The sequence below is a fragment of the Barbatula barbatula genome (assembly GCF_947034865.1).
Source record: "Barbatula barbatula genome assembly, chromosome: 17".
Taxonomy (NCBI): Eukaryota; Metazoa; Chordata; class Actinopteri; order Cypriniformes; family Nemacheilidae; genus Barbatula; species Barbatula barbatula.
Window position 1 is genome coordinate 8,762,789 of NC_136780.1, and position 15,124 is coordinate 8,777,912.

At 41.5% G+C, this 15,124-nt stretch overlaps 1 protein-coding gene across 4 annotated transcripts in view; it reads right to left on the reverse strand.

Moving 5' to 3' along the window:
• The window catches only part of rerea (arginine-glutamic acid dipeptide (RE) repeats a), an 84,058-nt gene that overhangs the window by 23,027 nt on the left and 45,907 nt on the right, over positions 1-15,124 (reverse strand). For 2 of the 4 annotated variants that reach the window (XM_079478524.1, XM_079478523.1), the window contains exons 4-9: positions 10,415-10,520; positions 9,181-9,277; positions 8,211-8,315; positions 4,193-4,241; positions 3,128-3,252; positions 2,937-3,036 (exon numbers count right to left, since the gene is read on the reverse strand). In XM_079478524.1, coding sequence (XP_079334650.1) covers positions 2,937-3,036; positions 3,128-3,252; positions 4,193-4,241; positions 8,211-8,315; positions 9,181-9,277; positions 10,415-10,520 — 582 coding nt within the window. Of the gene's footprint in view, positions 1-2,936; positions 3,037-3,127; positions 3,253-4,192; positions 4,242-6,754; positions 6,962-8,210; positions 8,316-9,180; positions 9,278-10,414; positions 10,521-15,124 lie in introns of those variants that run through there. The other 2 variants (XM_079478525.1, XM_079478526.1) reach the window with 1 other exon arrangement.

Genomic DNA, 15,124 nt, shown 5'->3' on the forward strand with positions numbered 1-15,124 from the left:
TTCATCATCAAAGGACTTCGAAAATGATTTACAAAAAAGGAATCAGTGATATAACTCACCCAAGCAAACTCTTTAGATCAAACAGAGTCTTACAAATTTATATATTTTATATTCAATGCAATGCTATTTTGATCAGCACAAATGTGCAAACAACGTGCCACATTTTGCTATGCTACATCAGTACTGGTTACTATTGAAAAATGTAGTTAAGTTTTATAAAAAAAATCAATGTTGGAAAATAACGGTGGGATGACTTTACAAAGCATTGTGGGCTAATTTTTCCCTAGTGTAAAGACAGCTTGAATATCTCCCCATAAATGTGTCAAATAGGGTGAGTTTGGACAGCTGGGCTGGAAACCTGAAAGCAATTAAGTATTGAGCAGGCAGTGTGAACTGAAATAACCTCAAATGATACCCTGCCAAAAAAACAGCCACGCAAACATCCAGATGAAGACACCAAAACACCAGCTCCTCATCCAGACAAGCTCCTTATTTGACTAGCACTCAACAGTGAGCTATTCTGTCACAAACTAACGTCAATCACCATTCAAAGGCATCACATTTCCCAGATGAGTTTTGTTTATGTAAAAATGTGAATACAGAACTTATTCATTCATCTTTAATATCCACAACATCTGGCTGAAAGTGAAGCATTAAATCATTTTCATTCCACTGGAGACATATCAGGTCTGGTTTCTAATTGGATGCTTAACGCACAACTCAACATCAACAGTCATTGTTAACAGGGCTACAACAAAGCAGCTTGTCAAAGGCAAGCAGGTACCTGACTGAGGCACGAGTCAGTCTAAACACATTGGAATTGCAGATGAGTTGAAAAAGGTCAGGAAACGTTGAACCGCCGATCGCATTAATTCTCGGCATATCCCTTCTCAGAATGGAAATGTCATGTTTACTGCATTTCAGGTTCATTTGTCGAACGTGTTTGCTGATTTTTCTTCCTTTCTATGCTTTTTGTAAGGTTAGCGAAGACAAAGGGAAGAACCTGTTTGATAACTCGCAGGCTGTCTGCCTCTCTAGGGTGGCATTAGCATATCTAGCTGTTCCTCAAACCATTGGTATATTGTACTCTAACTTGACCGCCAGCTTTGCACAACAGCTCAGCTATCAAAGTCTGCCACGGATTAATAAAGCTGTGAATTACACCCCTCGTGTTCAGACATCTCCCACCTCAGACATTACCGAGGAGCTCTTCAACACCAGTTTACAAGCATGTTTTGAGTGTCGTTCATGGAGCCGCAGCCTGTGGTGCACACTGAGAATGTGAAGAACTGGGAGGGTAAAAACGTTATTTTTATCATTGACAATTACCCATGAAGCCTGCCTGGAACATCTTTCTCTGTGTCTCTTTGGCAATACACGCTTAATTGGCCAGGACAAATTGGGTTTTACTAGCAGTACTAAGATGTTGGAGTAGAAGTAAATGTGCCGAAAGTATTGATGTGAGCTAAAATGATAGCTGGTACGGTCACTGACGTATTGTGCACTTGGGGAACACAAGTCACTTTCAATGTCACGAAAGACCATACAGTGAAGACCAAAGAGAAAATAACTAATGGAAGATATTCAAGCCACAAAATCCTCCTTTTAATCTCAGTTTGAACACAGAGTTCTGCTAAACCTATTTCCTCAAGAGCTTCACTGCCCAAAGATTAGTTCTAGAAAATGGCTCTTCCTGAAGCCAGTGGTTTTTCTGTTAAAGTGCTCCGCTGCCTGAGCTCTGCCTGGATCTTTTTATGGCTTGGACATATTCAACGCTTTATGGTTTCTGTAATAGTGACTAATGTGCCTGGTAAAAACGATCTGCGTTTTTACTGAATAACTACAGTTAAACAACAATAAATATTGATAATAGCAAAACAAAAATGCACAAGGACTGAATTATCTCAGTTTATAAAAGGGGCTGATCAGAAATGTCTTCAGCAGCTGCGTTTTATTGTGAGGATTAGAATGAGTCATATGATACTGCTTGAGATGAGACTGCTTCTCCAATTTAACAATGACTTTCTAAAGCTACACTGCTGAGTATTTTTAACTCGTATTCTGATCCTATAGGTAACTGAAGGACATAAAACATGATTTGTACAACTTATAATGGTTTTAACATGTAACAGAGATACAGCTCCTTCTTTAATACTAGATTTAAACAGTGGTGCTCTGTAATAAGCATCATTTGAAAGCTTGTGATGTCATCAGGAAATTTAGCTATAATAACATACATGACAAATGTAACACTTTCAGAATACTTTGATAAAAAAATACTTTCATATTGCTATGTTGATCGAATTTATGGCATTGTCAGTGCACACTGTGAATCAATAATGCTGAGCACTGAGCAGTTTTGTAGCTATTTCAAAGAATCCAATCTGCTTAAAGCAATTACCAATAAATCCCAGTTTGAGACATTGGCAAAGTCAAAAATGTATTATTAAAATAAACAGCTGAAACGCACTGCAAGTAAAGTTATAAGTTTAAAATGTATGTTTTTTCATGGAAGCCAATCACCTTTCTCATAAACAAATCATAGCTGTCCATCCAAAACCTTGGATGTCCAATGTTTTTCAGAAAAAGGAAATACAAATATTTATATAGTGTACTGCGTACATAGTTGTCACAGTGCTTTTTACTTATTATTGGTTTGTTATTATCAAAACCCAGAGACAAACAACTTGTGAATAAAAATCATGATTTTTGGCAACAAAAGAATACTGAAATATGGAGATACAAGGTTTCAGAAGGAGAGCAGCGAAATGTTAGATTAGCTCTTTAAGGAAGCATGTATTTTTCATCTTCGCTATTCTCAGTTCTGTTTATTACCACTACTAATAGTCCTTATTAAAAAAATGAAATACAGCCGCTGGAGTAAAGTTCAGTTGTGGTCTTGTGAGGCATAGTGCAGGCAGTGCTTGTAAACTTACAGTGTTTAATGCGTTAAGTGTAGTGTCGTCCCGCGAGGCGGCGAGGCAACCGTCCTCCGTTGACCCCCCATCACACATCCCCGCAAATGCAGCCATGCTCCTGACAACCAGAAGATTGAGAAAGTTAACACTGGCAACTACACGTAGCGCACAACTTGAATTGTGAGAGACATGATGTATGTGGGGCTTACCTGGCTGCCCGCAGGTACATGAGCAGGTCGCAGTCGTTGACCCCAGGCATCCAAACCAGCTCCTCATTCTCTGTCACTGTTTGACCTCCAGGAGAGGGAAAGGGTTGGAGCTCTGGCAGCTTGGCCTAATTTGGCATAGATGAGAGAGTCAGCTGCTGTCACAACCAAAATAGCACCAGCAGTGAGTGCTAAATATCAATTTTCAAATTCATTTAATCTCTCTGATGTATCAGGGTGAAGGAGGGGTGCGAACAATCATGAGTGATTAATATCCTAAAAGACCTCGCTTGTATAAATGAGGTGGTGACAAAATGTTATTCAGCTTCGCCTAATGTGTACAGGCCACATATTTAAACTCACAGTTAAGATGCTAGGTTAACAAGACGATTTGTGCGATCAAGTCAATCATTCGGACTGAAATGAAAGAGCAAACCACAAGTAATTTTCTAACATATAACTAACTCTCAGTTCTCTAGATCTTCCATCTTGGGTTGGATCAATATCTGTGGTGGCCAGCCTGTAATGCTCGGCTCTGTGGAGCTTTATCACCACAAACTTCATCTAAAGTCATTTTAAGTAACCCTGGGCAGAGGTCCTGCTGCTGGTTCCTCTCCACATGATAACTCTTAACAGATCTTTGGGACGATATACACTATAAATAATCTGACATTAATAGCTGGTGGTGCTTGGTTTTTTCACCATGTGCCATCTTCTTCAGCGACCTTCCTTCAATTTCAGACCACTGTGACCATTCCTTATTCCCATAAAACACTGCTTAATGTGTCTAATAAATCCCACACCCTCAGAGCAGCCAATTTCCAAACACACTATTCCATACGGGCCCTGAAAAATCATTAACCACCAACAATCTGTTGGAATGGACTTAAGGTCCCGGTTTAGGTGGAACGTCCAGCCGACCAAAGTACAGCAGTCATTGCGCTTGTCAATAAACATTTTCCTAATATAAGTTTAAGGTACGCACAACAAGCTTTTAATAAGCATGGTTGTAAACAGCGGGAGAAGGTTTCAGATATCATGGTGAGTATTGGTAGAGTGAAGACATACCTGGTGACTGGGGCCAACTCGAATCTCCCCTTGCGTACTGTTTAATCGCCTGAGAGAGAAAGAAAATACTGAGTCATGTAACTGATGAGCAAGTTTTTCCATCATGAATGGTGTATTGCTGTTTTCTGTTCACGTAAGGAACACCACATGCAACTACGGTTGAATTCCTTGCTTCATACGAGAGATCTGCGGTTACTTTTAGCTAAATCTGTATTAGCATTAAAAGCCCAGATTTTCTATTCTTGCACTACAACATCCCTTTAATTTACAGATTCTACAGTGTCTAAAAACATTAACGCCCTGACCGTGCTTTTAGTGCATTATACATCTCTACCAAAATAATAAAATATTCATTAATGCAAAAGACACATGAAAACTCAATAGAGCCAGCGGAAATGGTGTGAATTTAAACCAACAGATCCGACAGAAGCACAAAAGGTGGGGAGTTGATGTTTCTCATTGTTTCTGTTGAGGTGCACTACAAAAGCCCCCAAAAGGCCAGATGATAAGGGGGGAGAGGAGCTCTGAAATGGCTTCTGCTACAAACCCATGGCAGTAACCATGGCAACTACAATTTAATAATAGTGTTCCGATCTCCAGCTGCAATGGATTAAAGAAAATGACAAGATGTTCCCTTTGAAAAGCCTTCCCCGCTCTGTTTCCATGGCAACAGCGCGATTTTCATATAGCAAGAGAGCAGGGCCCAGAAACTGTCACTATGATTTGCGTCCAGAGCAGCTCTCACTCCACCGCCGGGCTGGCTGCCCAAACCTGGCTGCAAAGTGAGGAGAGGTGAGGGCCTCAAATCACATCCCCCTCTTCTGGGTACATTTCATAAATAACCGCTCTCTCCCTCGTGCACGATCCGCTCAACTCTGACCAAAAAACACAAGATCTGTCAATGGAGGAAATTCCATACTGAAACAAATATGGCAGACAGACCCAGGCTGAAAGAGGCTTTTAATGCAGGCTTTTTAATGGGACCTTCAGGATGAAAGACATCCACGTCAAATAAATAGCCGGGCAAGCAATATTGCATCTTGACTGAAACTGAATCTGCTGTGAGATGATAGTGGAGGGGGAGAAATCTCTCGGCCAGGTTCCTAAACATTCTGCAGGCTCTGCATTTATTTAAAGGGTCTGAATAAGGCAGCACAACACATAAGAGCTGAAGGGAATGATCAGAGGACTGCTGCCACAGCCGGAGTTAAACCGCATACCTGCATCCAGACAAAAACTATTTCACCTACTTCCAGAATATAGAGACAAATATGAAACTATACTTTTCAGATGCATTTAAATAAAACCCTGTAAACTATTACACATTGCTATAATAAAAAACTGAAATAACTAGAACCAGAATAAAAAAAACTGGTTTATTGGTTATTTTCAGAGTAAAACATAACTTCTTATAAAAATCCTTTTTAGGAGAGCATTTTAGACAAGGCGTCTCCCTCATAAGTCTTACCTGTTACATGTTAATTTACATACAATATAAACGTTTTTGACCTACATAAAAATGTTGGATATACATACATACGGTTTGCCCAGATTATGAAGTGACACATTTATCTAAAGCAAAGTATAATTCAGCATTTTATCTCGAGGTGAGTCTGGCTTAACATACAAGTAAAACAGCAACATGTGCAAACATTTATCACACAAGCAACTTTCCTGGCTTGACATCCTTTGAACCACAAGTTCAGAAAATCGCACTGGACGGACAAATAAAAAATATCAGCATGATCCTGAGTTATGATGTGTGTTACAATGTCTAAGATCGCACAAAGATATCCTTGTGGAAATTCGTTGTGGTTCCTAAACACAAAGCCATAAAAACAACATAAAAACCGATATTCTATTATGGTAGGCACAGCATTATGGTAATAAATTGATGCGTACTGACAGAACTTTGGATATAATGAATAGTTTTATTAAAGACTGTGTTAATTACAATAGCACCTCCAGCACATGTCAACATCAACACAACATCCTGCCCCGACCACGCGTACAGCAATCAAGCCTGGCCCCGCCCCACCATCAGTATTATCCAATCACTGCGCTGCTCTTCGACGGTCATAACAGTGGCTAAATACAACGACTGGACTGCCCCAACTTTATTCACACACCCACTAAAATAACCACAACGGATCTCTGCATTCAGTGTCTAAAAGTGCGTCCAAAGGCTTCTCCCTGCGCAATGTCATCACTTTTGCTTACGTCAAACACACAAAAAAACCGTTTAATAAACGAAGTCACGACAGCCTCTCTCGTGTTGATCTGTCTAGACCGTTACAACAAAGTCAAATCACTAGACATAACGGACATGTCGCGCGACTACAGATGTTGTTGTTTCTGCATGAATCCGCGTATTTATACAAGCACACACTGAACCCCGCATTAGCACAGTCGGCTAACGCTACTGACAGCAACACACACACACCGGTCAGCAGTGTCAGCGCGATATAATGCACGGACAGATTTGATACAAACATAAACGCACATCTAACATGTCAGCTCACACGCGACTCGCTCAGTACGAAGACTAGCATGCAAACGTACCTGCGCGGACTGAACAGGTCGTCCATACCTCAGCCAGAGCTGCCGTTTTGTTTTGACAGTATGAGGAATAAAGTCTCTCGCACCTATTTTTGTAGGTACTCAAAATGGAGGCTCGTGCATTCAGACGGGCATATTTTACACTGAGCTTGTGCCGTGACCTCAGCTCTCCCGTACCGACAGACAGCACTGAGCATGTGCCGCGACCTCCGTGAGCGCGCGCGCGCGCAAAGGAATCACAGCCCATTACTCCCACTCTCACACACCGTGCTGCTGCGCACCAAACAAGCGGGAGGAGGGAGTCGAGAGGGCGATAGACTGGGGGACACATGAAGGGGGCTTCCAACCGGCAACCGTGGAGCATTGCTCCCTGTGTATCAGCCACAGCATCTTCCATCCCCCCAAACTCACCCTGTCCTCTCGACAGGCACCTAATGCACATTATTACTGCCGTATCACATGACTGCGGTAATGATTCCTACTGTAATCCTGCTTTTTGTCTGACACCGGGAATACAGGCGGTGATTCTAATACACAAAGGAACAGGAGGTTTTCCTAGTCATTATCATTTTGTACGGACATCTATCCGATGTGTCGCACAACAATACTGGTGCTGATTTTGTTCTCCTCCGATATATAAATAAATGTATTTAATTATAATATAATATGCAAACATTACCGATAGAACCTGATATGAATACACAAACTCCTTTGCACCTGCCTTTGATATTTACAAGGCATGTAGAATCGAACAAATCTATTCCAGTATAACACATTTGAATATTAAAGGCACAACCAAACCTTTGCATATGGTTTGATATATATTTATGTTTGCACTATTTTTTTTAATGCAGAAATTTCTAGGGGTAAATAAGCAACAAATATTGTGCAGAATGAATGCATTGTTAATTTGTATTTAAACATTGTAATGTCAAATAATAGCGCTTTAATATAGTATCGTTTTTTATTTCTTGTGAAATTTAGATGTATCTATACTTTTATCCCTTTCTGAAAATGATTGGGCTTCATTCTGGAAAAACAGTCCATTAACAATAAAAAGATAAACAGAGACGTATAATCTTCCAATAAAATGTCAACAATAAAGCCATCAAATATTCATCTGACATTCTGAACAACAGCTGGATAATTGCTTCACTTAGTAGATTGGTGTCTCTTTATGCTTTACTGTTGATTTTGTATTTACAATGTAACGTCAAAAAAATTGAATAATTTTCCAAAGGCAGGAAGTGGAGTGCTATTGTAAACAAACAAAATCAATATTCAAAGTTCCTTCATCCCCTACTGGACTATTTGAAGTAAATAAAACAAATCCTTCAACTGCAACCCTGAAATGGTTTTCATAAGAGTTCTATTTGTACACTATTTGCAACATGCAGAGATCTTAGAACAGCATTTGCCTGAGGAGAAGGAATTATTATTGATGTCAGCGTCGGCTCACCTGGTTTCTGGGTTATATCCTAAGATGTAGAAGAAAGAGTCGATTCGTGCTTTGAACTCCCTGGCAGCAAATATGTCAGAGAAGTGTGAAATGTTACATTTCCCCCTGCAAAGCAAAATCAAGCAAAGGGTCTCATTTCAAGGTGCAAATGCATTTCCACATGTACTGAAAGCATCTGAAACACCATTATAGTGTTTGTTTCTTTAAAAAACCCTAGTACTGCTATATATTCATAACATTTAATGTCCCTTTCCTTCATTGCGTTAGACAAACAAAATGTGGCGGTTGACATGGGTGCCATCCCTCAACACAAATATTGACATTCTTTTATATTCTCCCCCTTTTCAGCACTTTACACTTCAACATCAGGGCATATAAAAAGAATAGGCATCACTGTTTGTACTTTTCAAGGTGGCTCAATGGTGTCCTAATTAGATGAAAAGAACATGAGGTTTGGAGCAGGCATTACGACATGCTGGAGGAATTCACAGAGTTTATCTAAAGCCCTGTAATAAGTCAAATCAAAGGATTTTCTGTGCAGCAGAAGTTGCAGCTAATTTGCCCTGAAATCAGTGGTTCAGCGATGTGGCTTAGTGTGCTGCCTCCAGATGGTTTCAGTTAAGAGAGAGTGAAGGAAAGGGGGAAAAAAATGCATCACATGGGTAAAGACAGACCTAGCGGATCTGGTTTCTTGACAATAAGCATGCCTGTCCTCTTTTTCCTGAGCCTCATCGCAAAATAACATATGACTGCAGAATCGCTGTAAAATGGAAGCCTGTTCTGAGATGGCCACTTGTGTTGTAAACATCTTAACAGCTATATCCTATAGCGTCTTTAGATCAGGTTTTTTGTACATGACTATAATGTGTATGGGCGGCTATAATTAATAACTGTAAATCAGTACGGGTACATTCATTCATTCCTGATCACAGTTCGATGTAATGCATGTTCAACTTTTTGTGTCCGTTACCTGAGGGCAGCAGCATGATAGGTGTCCACGTAGTCGGAGATAAAGAGCTCTCTGCTCTTAACCACGGGATCCGTAATAACCAGCTCTCGACCAGAGTCTGGAGAGAGAGAGAGAGAAAACAGACACAGAGCATGAGAGGCATCCAGACTCTCCGTAATAAAAATGTGCACACACTATAACTGCAGGCGAGACACAAAAGAAACCAGACAGATGCACACAGTCCTACAAAGCTATGAAACCGCATTACTGCTGAAGTGTCAAATTGTCATCATTTACTCACCATTTTGTCATTTCAAAACTGTATTACTTTCTTCTGCAGAACACAAAAGAAGATATTTTGAAAAATGTTGTTAACTGGACCCCATTCACTTGCATTGGTTTAGTGTCTTTACAATAGAAGTAAATGGTGCCTAGTGGTGTTCGGTTACCAAATTGTTTAACACATCTTATTTTGTGTTCTGTTGAAGAAAGTCATAAAGGTTTGAAATGCCCAGAGGGTGAGTAAATGATGACAGAATCTTCGTTATCACGTTAAAATGGACATCAATTTGGCAAGTTGTGTAATTATCTATATTTTACAGTATACAAGGCAGAAAATGTATTGTTGTGGTATTGATGATTGCATAATGTCACTGGTATTGCAATTTCAGTGTTGCGACAGTCCTGGTTGCATATTGTGGGATCAATTACTTTGACTTATCATACATATTCCTGAAAAATCGACTAAAAGCATTCTTAGATCCCAAAAGATGAGCATCCATCTCTGTCTAAAGCAGGGACATCTTCTGGTCACTGATGCAGCAGGTGGTGGCTGCTCCTCTCCGGCTGGCCGGCAAGTATGCCAGCCTTCTTCAATGCTTTATTAGAGTGCCGTGTAAATCAAAGTGCCAAAGCCTCTGCCCAGAGGAGCCCCTAGCCTGTTATTACTCCCTGATGTGTGTATCAAGCTCAGATTTGCTGCTGATAGTCGGGAGAATGAGTGCTCCGAGGGCACATTACACTGAAAGTTATTTGCACTTCACGGCCCCGCTGTCGCTCTTGAGGGAGCGTTACCAGGGAAACAAGGGCAGAAGGGTTGCATTTTTCCTGAATCCTCATTTACGAGAGATGCCGTTTTCTATGAAACTTTACAAACCAATAACCAGAGGTGGTTACACAAATGATGGGGTGAGAGAGACTCTTAAAAGAAGTTCTTGATGGATTTTCTGCCAGACGCGCACATGAGCTTTCTTACCGTTTTCATTGTTTCGGTCCTGCACCAGGTGCTGGTAAACAGAGTCAGGTACCTCAGACTGACGGTAATACCATTTCACATTCATTAACAGATGGTCCCGTTTACTCTGGAAGAAAAATAAACATTTGATAAAATAAACTGACGTCGTTTGTTTGTTAATAGCATCACAAATTGGCCCCTGGCAAACACGGGGCTGGATTTATAGTTCCACCCGTTCTATGCCAAAAGCCCAGGGTGGAACAAAGTCAATTAAAAGGGGATTGAAAGCATTTCATTCTTTAATGAATTAAACAGCTCGATGATCATGTGTGGGTAGGAGGTGAGTAAACATGGAGTGTGTAAATGTAGGCAGCTAGGTTGTTCTCTTATTGTTTAAAACGCATGATAAGTACAAGTTTTATTAACGCCTTGAAAATAACAGGCCAGCATTGTCTAAACAGCAAATGAAGCTCAGATCTCTTACAGCTGCACTTTGAAATGCCACCCGCTGTCCGATCAGGGGACTGCATGCAGTGCCTAGTCTCTGCAATACCCCAAAATGCCCAGCAAGTGGCAGCACTGAGATGCATCCAGACCTCCCCAAGGCACTTCTAAGAGGGGCAGGGGAGAAGAAAAGGGCAAAATACTGTTTTTTTTATTCCCTGACATGAAATATTTATTATCCCCTCACACAGACCCAACTGGCCATTCAAATGTTTAAAAGGACATTAAAGAAACCACAGTTCAGCAGACGCTGGCGACAAGATCCCCGGAGCTACGGCCAGAAATCACAGTCATCTTTAACATGACTTCAGATTACCACATTGCCCATAACGACTTAGTGTGCCAAAGTGCCAGCCTAGTGCAAAAAACATCCTGGGTGGATCAGAAAGCCAATTGCATGTTTGTATTTGATGCAGAGCTCCGGGTTGTCAAAGACGGGGTGGGCTTGCAGTGAGCTCATTGTTAAACAATTCCAAGACTTCTGCTACCTTCACTGAGGTCAGCGGAAACCACTGGGAGCGTGCGAGCGTACACGTGTGTTGTGCTAGCCTATCCACAAAGGAATTTGCAAACAGGCAGCGGCTTTTCCGTCTTGCCACAAAAGTCAAAGGGGTTCAAATGTTTGGATTTCAAAAAGCGAGAGTGAAAAAGATCTAAACAAAACATGTGCTGCTGTTACGATCTGCATGGATGAAATGCAACCCATTCGAATGAGACTAAAAAGCATCTCTCCACTGGTCTGCCTCTAACTGTGTGTCAACAGAGGTGTTGTCATTGCCCGTTACGCTACAAATGAGAGACAACCTGTGTTCCCTCTAGGCGTTTCAGAGCTTTCACTGTCCTGGTTAAGCTGAATTCACCATTATCTCTGAAGATGGAAAGCAGAACACGAAGGAGTGTATCAGCACTCCCACCTTCATTTAGAGAAATGAACACAAACCCTAAAAAAACACTGATTCCAAGAAAAAGAAAATGATCTAAAGAGCACAGATGTTTTTATAAAGAGGTTAACGTGAAGCAATAATGCATCTAAAGGCTTCACAGACTTACACTATATGAGATATTTGTGACATCCAAGCAGATCCATATTTGCTAAAAACTGCAACGAGTGTATGCGGCATGCAGAATCTTGCGACCTTTCCTTTTACTGCTCTAGAGCTGGAAATGACTCTTTCATTATCAGACCCTAATTATGTTTGCATGTTACACTGAGCAGATCACCACGCAGAATCAAATTATCAAGATAAGCAGTCTGAGGCAGAGAGAGGCAGCCGAGCTGAGGCACAGGCGAGGAGCACATTACAATTACAATGCTGAATTGATTAGTGACATTCCACATATCATTCCCTCCCTCCCCGAGTCTCTCCGCATCCGGCTGATCTCAGCACAGCTCAAACCCACCTATAGATATAGATATAAACATATACGTGTAGTGTGCATATATAACCAAAATTCTGTACGGAGGACGCAATCACAGCCTGAAGAGGGCAGAATAGAGAAGAGAGGGAATCGGTAGAAACACGGGAGAAGAAACAGGGCGAGACGAACACACTGGGCATCACTAATTACAGCGCAGTCAGTGTGCAGGTCCAGTGAGAATGCTAAAAGAGGCTGAAGCTGGACTTTACGAGTCTGGTCGGGACTGCAGTGCCAGAGGGCGAACGGGGAGGGTGGAGTCTCTTCCAGGGGTGTTACACAGCTCCAACAGCTGGGGTTTCTACAGGGAGCCGCCAGGCTAATAATAACCTCATGTGTGGCACACATCACAGAGTAAAGAGTGCGAGGACTATTCATTAGTGATGTGAGAATTAAAGAGGTGCGCACAGAAGCGGACTCTTGAGCCATGCTTGGACGAAGAACCGAGGCGGTAATGAGAGGACAATTACACGAGCTGAATGCTTGCGCACACAGCATTTGAATTAGTCACGGTTTATTACGTGCTATTGCTGAAGGTACCAACATGGAGACCAAACCTCCCACCTCTGAGGCCCGATGCTACATGCTATTGGCTAGTCTCTTTCGGTTTGGCATAATCATTAAATATGGTGACTGTCACAAAAGCTGTTAACAAGAGCAGCATGATGTGGTCACGTGGTTTTCAGGTAAAAAAAGAAACAGTTCTCACATGCTATTCTCATATAACCAACCCACAGCAAAGCAAAACCAGACCCCTCAGCTATTCACCTAGCGCACATTAACAGGAAATGTGTGTTTATTTTTTAATTATTATGTTGTGTTTTCTGTCATGTTGCACCGGAACCTATTGGGTTTCCTATGAAAAGCTCCTCCGAAGCTCAGGGATTGAAGAAAAGCAGAGATTCAGCTTCCTGGAGAAAGTGGCAATGTGGAAGTGGTTTCCTAAACTTGGCAATGGGATGGAATTTAGGCTTCGAATTAAGGCTTGGATTGCAGTTCAGGCATGTGAAAAATCTGACCGGAGTGCTTAAATTCACAGCGAAGCGGTCGGTTTCAATCTCAACAGCCTGGAGGAAATGTCTCATAAGTAAAAAAACACCCACAAATCTCAATTTCTGACAGCAAATATTGCGTCTTACAAAACCAGGACACTTCTAACACTCTCTTTTTTCTCTGTCTAGATGTTTTTGTGTTTGTGACATTGAAGGGACAGAGCTACGAGCTAATCTTCTCTTCAAACATGATATGATTAGTGAGGAGCAGGCAGGCAGGAAGAGCTCACTCTTCTCTTGCATGATGGATGTGCCTGAGACAGTTCCGCCCAATGCTCTCTAGCTCTCTCTTTAACTGCCTCTCAGACACAGACCAGACACTGCCCTCTCCTTACACACACAAGCACTTCCATCTGGACCACGGCTCACATCTGTATGTGCGTGAACGACAAAGAAAAACACATCCCTATAAGCCTTTAAACAGCTCCGTTGAACAAAAACGTCTCGTGTGAGGAAAAACACGTAGCCTTCTGTGTGGGTGTTCTTTTTAAGAAAAAGAAAAGATGTCTTTATGAAGCTAACAAATAAACAGCAGCAGAAGCATGACAGAGGAACATATTAAAGCAATTAGAAAGCACTGCAAATGCTCTTAAGATGTAAGGGTGCACCAGACTGACATCTTTGACCAATTTACATTTACGCATTTAGCAGACGCTTTTAAGCGACTTGCGTTGTATTTTACTATACATTTGTATAGTAAATTAGTGCAAAAAGCAATTTTACTAATGTTTCTCTATAGCAACCACATTTGTAGTAAATAAACATGCCAACTGTAGTATAATCATGTTTTTGATGCAGAATTTCTATAAACTCAAGAATGTGTGCGTCTCATCCAGTTCGCAGTTCAATCCTCCCTCTGGCGTAAGCTTTTTTTTTAAGGAGAGCAATGGCGCTGCCCTGCCACTGTCAGACTGAAACTAATAATGGTAAACAAGTGCTGATGACATGTTTCTCCCCTGCAAAAGCCTGTGTACAGATTACTCCTCCGCCTGTCTACAAGAACAAATGGAGGGAGGGAGGTGGGAGAAGCGGGCGGGAGTCACAGCTGTGATGCCAGCACAGTCAGGACCTTTATGCTGCTAAACACCGGGCGCCTCTCTCTCTCTCCCTCTGCTGTTTAGATATTAAATCTCGACTCACTTTGAACAAAGTCTGCCCATCTGTCAGCCGCTCTCTGTATTGGATTCGATGAGCATTAAGCGGTTCAAAGGGGGAGATTTTTAGTGTAACAAAACCAAGATAAAACTGCACCCCCCATCATGAGAGACAAATCCAAACAAGCAGGCTGCGTTTCAAAACTTTGTGTGCTGCCTACCTACCAGAATTTGAAAGCATCGCTGTGTGTTTCAAAAGCAGATATACATTACGCAGTCATCAAAGATACTAAAGCGTATCAATAATAAGAGCGGAGAGAAATATTGAATATTAATTGACTATTTATTCAACCCGACTGGAATCGTCTGTGTACTATTTTAAGGCTCAGAGTTACCAACTATAATGGGTCACTTGTGGCCGTTTATTTTTAAGCATTTGGCTTTAAAGGCTATGTAAGCAGCAGACATTATGATTTGTAACGGGAGCTTTAAACAACCCTATATATTCTTAGCATTCATTTAGACCTGCAGACGTACATCGCCAGGTGACGCACACCGTGCAAGGTGTACAAATAATGCTACTTGAGATCTCCCTGCTTCTGCCGCCGGATCCACTAGACCTGTAGCTCGAATCGCACTCGAAAACAAAGCACTTTAAAACACTC